Source organism: Mastomys coucha, unplaced genomic scaffold (assembly GCF_008632895.1).
Source record: "Mastomys coucha isolate ucsf_1 unplaced genomic scaffold, UCSF_Mcou_1 pScaffold6, whole genome shotgun sequence".
In the NCBI taxonomy this organism is placed as follows: domain Eukaryota; kingdom Metazoa; phylum Chordata; class Mammalia; order Rodentia; family Muridae; genus Mastomys; species Mastomys coucha.
The window spans coordinates 44,403,812-44,411,610 of NW_022196912.1; the positions used below are offsets into that span (position 1 = coordinate 44,403,812).

Genomic DNA, 7,799 nt, shown 5'->3' on the forward strand with positions numbered 1-7,799 from the left:
ATTAGTCACTCCCTGGCTCCTCCCCACTGTATTCCATTAGTCACTCCCTGGCTCCTCCCCACTGTGTTCCAGTAGTCACTCCCTGGCTCCTCCTACTGTGTTCCATAGTCACTCCCTGGCTCCTCCCCACTGTATTCCAGTAGTCACTCCCTGGCTCCTCCCCACTGTGTTCCAGTAGTCACTCCCTGGCTACTCCCACTGTGTTCCATAGTGTCCGCCCCCTCCACCCCCCATGGCATGGCACCTTCCTGGCTTTCCAGTGAACTCTTGACAGCCATAGGTCTCTCTCTGGCTTTGAAGTCAAGTGGTCATGAGTATCTTCTTGTCCTGCCCTGGACAGCAGAGCTGCTTTCACACAGCCGCTTCCCTGGGCTACTGCACTTCCATTGTGGTTCAAAGCTATCTTGCTGGTGTGAGGGATGACCTCCCAAGACCCACGTGAAAAGATCCGGAGGGGCAGAGTCCGAGCCAGAGAGAAGTAACTTCAAAGGATGAATGCTGCGGATGTCCAGAGACTGGATTACTCTGCTCTGCCTTTGGACTGTCTGAGAAGCTCCTGGATACAGGCACCTCCAGCCTTCTGTGAGCAGGCTTCCTCGATGTGGAATCCTTCTCATGTCCACTTCCCTCCCCTAGCCACTGTCCACCTGCTTTCTGAGCAGAAGGCACACATGGTCTACAGGATGCTGTGTGTGACGGTGACATCCACAGGCCTGAGAGTTTCAAATATGCAGATGTCACCTGGCCTCTCTGAAGGCTGGCAGGCAGTGTGGAGAGGAGGTAGTCAAGCCTGAGGGGACAGGCAAAGGCATTAAGAGTTCCCTCATATCTGGGAACTGAATACAAAATAATAAAAATAAGGCCTTTATTGTGCTGCAGGCCTGAGCTGGTTCCCAGCTGTCACATGAATGGCACAGAGTCAGCACAGGTGACCCCTGCTCACAGCCAGACTTGCTCTATATCCACCTCAGAAAGAATGAAGACTGCTCTTCAGAATAAAACACCCTGAAGAATTACAACAGGGAGTTTGTGGGCTGGAGACATAGCAGACTATAGGGGTGGTGGTGGGAGCATGTGGCTCTGGGACACTCATATTTGTCAAAGCCGTCTTCCTCTGTGGTCCAGCAATTGTGGGTGTGTTAAAAGGATGGCTCACCTATTCTTAGGTCACACAGCATTTTAGAAAAACTTTAGAAACAAGTATAAATACAAATGAGAAGTCCACAGAGGAGGTGTGCAGCAATATTTTAACTCACTCATGAGATCATCTAGGATGATCACTGTCTGTCATTTACGTTATCTTGGTTAGTTCAGTCCATCCATGATGTCACCAGACTTTCCCACAGCCCTCTGCACTTTGTCTGTAGTAAAGCACTTCTCTTTTTTTTTTTTGAGACAGGATTTCTCTGTATAGCCCTGGCTGTCCTGGAACTCACTCTGTAGACCAGGCTGGCTTCGAACTCAGAAATCTGCCTGTCTCTGCCTCCCAAGTGCTGGGATTAAAGGCGTGCACCACCACTGCCCGGCAGTAAAGCACTTCTCGTCCCACAATTTAGCATCGTCTAGAGAACCTTACCTTGTATGCATCAGTGTCTACTTTTTAGGACTTAGGTGTGCTTTCCCAGACAGAAGCCAGGCATGGCCACCAAGAACATGTCCACATGTGGCTTCACTCACTCGGAGAGACAAAAATGGCCATAGAGGGGCTCACTCTGCTGACTCCTCAGGGTGGATGGCCATGTATCTTAAGCCTGGCCAAGTCACGCTGCTGAGGACCTGAGCCTGCTGGGATGGCTGCAGAGGGAGGCCACTGCTCTTTCTCACTGAAGAGTGGCCAGTTGCTCCTGTGCACTGAGGGTGAGAAAACAGGTGCAAGATGCAGATGCCAGCACCACACTGCTTGCAGGCCAAACTCAACAGTGCCTGGGAATCTTGGCCTTGAAGAACTGCTTTCTTTGGGCTCTGCTTCCTTGGCCCAGTGGATACTACATCTAGTTTGGAGCAGTATGTCCTGAGGACTGTACTTGTCCTTTGCATTGGATCCTGAGATGGAACACGGGCCTGTAGCAGTCCCCATGGCTGAAGAGCCCAGGCCCCCTACACAGCAAACCTTCTACCCTTATGTTTGGCCCCTTCTACTGAGGACACTACTATTCCTCTTTGCTCCTGGGGGGAGCACCGGCGAAAACCTGTATTACCTCCAGGCTTTCAAAACCAGTGAGCCAGGGGCAGCCTCTGATTTGTAGATCACATTCAAGATGGAGCCAGGGCACCCTTTTCCATTACCTTCCCATGCACTCGACATTAAACAGCTCCAGTTCAGTAAAGAAGTCAGTCTTATCCAAGCATTCCTTATGTAATGTGGCTTTCACTGTGGAAATGTGGTCTACAAGGGACACTTATCCTTAGGGCCATTGTGCTCCCAAAATATCAGGTTTCCCACTCTGCTCAAGTACTTTCAGTGTTCTCAGATATGTATGCAGATGGCCTCCTCCTGTGTTCTGGGTCCTCCAAACAGGAAAGCCTTGCGAGGGGTCAGGGAACATAGGACTCCAGTGCCCATGAGCTCCAGACTCCCACATGCCGGGAAGCCATTCTAGCTATAGATGCTGTTAAGGTGTGGTGGCCATGCAGGCTGCAGAACACTGCAAGGTCATGAGTGTAGCAGTGCTTGACTCCTGTGGCCATGTGCCTGTGCGGGTGGGTTCTTTCTCCTCTTGCCATTAGCTGCTCTTAACCCACCCACTTCTCCCATATTCAGAACCTCTCAAGGGACAAACACACAAGACCCATATCCCGGGCAGCCTGCAGTGGGAGATCATGATCCTGAAACTGACAAGAAGATGTACCAAATATTAGTGAACCTTGCTGAGGGTGACTGAGCCTCTGCATTACTGCAGCCTCTGTGTCAGGGTGCACTTGAGTGTTCCCTCAACACAGCAGCTGCAGTTCACAGATGACCCTAACTGCAACAGGACAGAACACCACACAACAGAATCATTGCAAAGAACACCTGAATGGTCACATGAATTTGAAGTGAACTATTTCCTTATTACTGCCTGTTTGTGTAAGTTCTGAGGGACAGAATACCAGGCAACCTTACTGGGTTGCAGCTGCTGCACTCAGCAGTTGGGTTGTTAACAGTGTGGCCAGTACCTGGAGGAGAATGCGGCCGATCCCACTCAGCAGCTGCGGCTCCTGCTCCGGGTAGTACTTGATTACTGTGAGGTAAGCGTCTACAGCCAGCACATAGTCCTATGGAAAGAGAACAAAAGCATGTAGTGAGCTGGAGAAGCTGTACAGCTGTTCACACTGCATTATGGACCAAGGAGACACACACACAGAGCTGTGGGGGCAGCAGGCCAGTGCAGGACCCCTCCCACCAACGGTGGTGGGACTGAGGACTCTGAATTCTGGGTGACAAACATCCTTCTGTTATCACAGGGCTCGGGACCTAGAATCAGGCCTGAAGGCTGCTTTTTGCTCCCACTTCCAAAGCAGAAGCCAGAGGGTCCCCACATTTGGTCCCTCCCTCTTTTCTGGCAGAGCTGTTTTAAGGACTTGTAGTTCTGCATCATCTCATCCTCGAAACACATAAGCCATACTTTGAAAGTGTCTCAAACACTTTTCTGTGCTCAATATTGAGGTGAAATACCTGTATTGAAACAACCTACCAATCAATGTTGCTATGACAGTGAGGGCATATGGATGTCACTGCATCCTAAAATGTAGCTAGTTACTGCTGCTCTATAGAGAGAGACAGGTGTACAGAGGCACCGAAAGTAATGTGGGCGTGGTGTCTGCATCCCTCAGAGCTATGTCTTCCGTGCTTCAGCCCTGCGTGTCTTCCCAGCGGTAGCCTCACACTACCCCTGCCTGCAGCCCCTCCCTGAGGCAAAGTCTGTCTACCACCTACCAGTGCACATTTGGTCCACAGTACAGAAAGGTATGAGAGTTGGTTTCAGTGAGACAGGCGCTGCCTAACACAGGGTTCAAAGGTCAGCTACTCCTACCCTCTCTGTAGCGTGGAGTTGAGCAAGCTTTGTGGCAAGAGCCACATGCCAAGGACTTGTTTCCTCTCAGTTACAGCATGTGGTGACCAGTCCAAGGCCAGCACTGCTGATTTCCTCCTAACCATAAAATTCTGGAAGGTATTTCATTTCTCTATTCTAAACTTTAAGTTTCCTCCAAACTGGGACTACAGCTACTGAGCTTGCTAATTGGGAGGTTATAAAGACAGACGACAAGTAAAATTCCAGTTTGGCAGGGGAAAAAAAAATGAAGACTCTCCAGTCTGGTACCTTCAAGTGCAGCTCGTTAAAACTAATTTTATTCAAGGCCTGATGCTCACAAGGAGCCAGACCACACATGCCTTGATTTCCTCTCCTACCACGTTTTGCTGCCTGTCACTGCTGCCCAAGGCCAGCCTGCCTTATTTGTCATTGTGCCAGCAGGTGCACGTGGATATGTGTGTGCATGTACCATGAGGTGTCAGAAGAGAAGGCTTTTGACAGCTACACTGCCTTTGGGAAGTCAGGGTCATGGCCGGGAGGACACGCCACCCCCAAGCAGCTTTTGGACCTGCTTTCAGACCACTGTCCAGGGGTCTAGGTCACTGCACAGATGAGCAGCAGCCAGTCTTATTTCCCTCAAGAGGATCATGGCCCCTAAGATCTACCCTGGTGCCCTCCTCTAACCTGGCATGAACCCTTACATTTGCTTTCAGTGAGCACAGGGCAGACTGTGCTGAGTCACAGTGCTGCATCTGATCACAGGCCATCTTGACCTGGGCTCCATTTTGCTCATGATGCTTCTGACAGTTGTGGACAGGGCCAGGGTAGGAGCATGGAGGGCCGGTATGCCTCAGTAGCAAGCTCCGCTAGGATCCTAGACTTTTTGATTGGCATTGTTGCCTTTCAAACTTGCCCAGGATCAGGGGTACATGCTACTGAGGATGGCTCAACAGAAAAGAAACAGGGTATAAACATACCCATTATACATAACTTTTTGGGACTGAGTCTTACGGTATAGCTCTGTACAGCCTGCAACTAACTATACAGACTCAGCTGGTCTTGAACTCTCAAGAGATCCATCTGCTTCTGTCTCCTGTGTTGGGATTAAAGGTGTGTACCGCCATACTCAGCTTTGATAGAATTTTACAGCTCTCCTAGGCTTGAAGCAGCATAGAGGCAGAGGTTTGGGACTGATCAGAAAAAGCAACAGCAGAGAGGGGGTTGTCAGGCAGGTGACAGCGGCACCAGTGTTAGCATATGTCAACAAGCCTCAGGGGTTAGGGTGAGCTCGTTAGAGGGAGTGTCTAGGGCTACTGTTGAGGACCTTCTAGTTGGTTACTAGTCAATGAAATCACTCATTCTGGGAACCTGGAGGCCAGCTGACAACAGCTGCTTGGAGAGTGCCCACTCTACTCTTCTGTTACACCGACCTGCCCTTGAATAGAAATAGACACTCATATGTGGGCAAAAGCATTCTTGCCTGACTTGCACCTAAAAACTGCACTGTCTGAGTGACTGCTAAATCATATTAATGGCTGTTCTGCTGCCGACAAAGGCTTTATGTAGTGTGATCTAAACAAAGAGGCACCCTGAAAGTGGCAGGCTCTTCCCCACAAAAGAGAAGCCACAATAGTCAGAATGTTGTGTGGGAGGTATAGGGACATGAAGCTGAAGAGTGTCCAGGTTCACTCCAGTGGGACAGGTATCTTAAGGCTACTGTGAGACTCAAGGATATCACATTTATGAACAGAGGGCTTTGTCTTGCAAGCGAGCGTTCCTAGAAATATATTATGGGACTCTAGGATCTGGAACATATGAGCAAATTTCTTATCATTAAAAGGCTGATTAATTAGGTCATTGTTAGCTGGCACACAGGCCCCAGCTATGCAGCCCAGCTACTGTGGCAATATTGGTTGTGTCCACTAGATGGCAGCAGAACGCATGTGCTTGCATCCACTTTCCTTACACCATTTCTTTCATTCCTTTAACTCATGAAAATCAAGATTAAACCAAACTTTTAATTTAAATTACATCCACTGTGGAAGTATTTTTGAGACATGATAATCTGTCCGTACTGAGTCTTGGGTGACAGGATGGCACTTGCAGACAGACGTTTGGTGCCTGTGCGCCATTGCTGGTGGTATCACCACTGCAGTAAAACAAAGGAAAGCGCTGTCTGTTACACTGCTCTCTAACACAGCATCTCAGAAATGCAAGCTGAGTGACCTGCAGCTAAGCAGTGACTTCCTGCCTGAGCAGCTTCAGCTTGTGGCTGGGCACCAGAGTTGCAAGCCTAAGAAGGCTTGGCAACCAAGGCTCAGAGACTCCAGGAGACAGGAGGCTCTCTGTGCCTTCTCAGGTTGCCACTGGCCATAGCAGTATGGAGACGCAGGCCTGTACAGGGGGCAGTGGGACAGAAGGAAGCAGGCCCCTCCTTGGCTGAGGCCTGCAGCCCGTGGGGTGGGGCAGGCTCTGCAGTGCTGTCACCAGGGAGGCAGAGTGAGGAAGAGACCAGGAACAAAGTGGCCCTACAGGCAACAGACCATGTGCAAATATCTCGGGCACAGAACTTGTAAAAGCTATAATGTGTTCAAGAGTAGGAAAGAACTGTGAGGAGAGCTGGGGAGACTTTAGGAAACCCACTCTTCCTGTGTCAAGGTCACCTACCAGAAGAGCCTGTCTACACCCAATGTCACACGTCACATGTCTGCAGAGGTGCGGAGGATGCACACTGTTCTATGGCTGAGCTGTGGCCACACACTCTCCTGCCAGATCCAAGGAGAAGGCCACGTGGAGGGCTGCCAGTAGGGCTAAAGCAAGGAGCACGTTTTTCCACTTGGTAACCTGCCCGCTGGCGGACGCTCAGTCAGAGCAGGATGACCTTGGCTGTGGGAGGAGTGATGAGCTGTCTCACCACAGCTCAGAAGGTGTTAACAGCGCTGCTCTGGGCGTCTGCTGCTGACAGATTCTGTGGAGGCTTCAGTGCCTGCAGCTGGCAGCAAGGCCGCCAGCTCTGTGGCAGGCCACCCGTGCCCAGGGCGGGAGGCAAGCCAGGCATGGGATGTATTTGAAATGAGAGAGAAGCTGAAAACATGCTGCCTGCACTGGCAGGGCCTGTGTGAAGAATGGACTGGAAATACAGTGATTGACAGCCCGGCTGAGCTCCCTGAGTCACACTGGCTCCTCAGGTGCAAAGCTCGGGGTGAGCTCCTCACAAGTGGGTCTGGTGGGAAAGCCTGCCTTCAGATGTCAAAACCATCAATCATTAAAAAAAAAATGACCCTCACACTAAAACAAGCAGAACAAAGGACAAGCTTTTCTGGATGGAGTTCAGAGGAAAACAGAGGCGGAATGAGCAGTTTTAATTAGACCATTTAGACCTAGGCCCGTGCAATTAAATTCAGCAATATAAACTGTTTTCTGTGGAAATTTTACAACGACAAGTTAGGCCCCCAAGTGTGAGTGAACTCTACTGAGCAATCTGGGCCATGGTGAAGACTGCTGAGGCCCACGGCTCACTTCCTTGTCAGGGCTGTCGGAACACGCAGCACCTCCCTGCAGCCTCCAGCTGACACTGTCTGCTAGAACAAGGTGCTCTACAGCTCAGCCGCCCACATACCTTCATCAGGAGCAGACAGTTTGCCATGGAGTACAGCACACGGCCCAGACGAGACCTCCACAGCTGAACAGAGGCTGCAGGAGAGAGAGGTGTGAGTGTGCACAAGCAAGCATGCTCCTGCGAGCTGGAGCTGGAACTGCTGCACTTTGGGTGCTAAAACAAAGGCC

At 50.5% G+C, this 7,799-nt stretch overlaps 1 protein-coding gene across 7 annotated transcripts in view; it reads right to left on the reverse strand.

Moving 5' to 3' along the window:
- Trappc12 (trafficking protein particle complex 12) overlaps positions 1-7,799 on the reverse strand; it is a 64,824-nt gene that overhangs the window by 3,381 nt on the left and 53,644 nt on the right. For all 7 annotated transcript variants that reach the window (XM_031357250.1, XM_031357248.1, XM_031357244.1 and 4 more), the window contains 2 exons: positions 7,633-7,706; positions 3,157-3,255 (listed from right to left, as the gene is read on the reverse strand). In XM_031357250.1, coding sequence (XP_031213110.1) covers positions 3,157-3,255; positions 7,633-7,706 — 173 coding nt within the window. The remainder of the gene's footprint in view (positions 1-3,156; positions 3,256-7,632; positions 7,707-7,799) is intronic.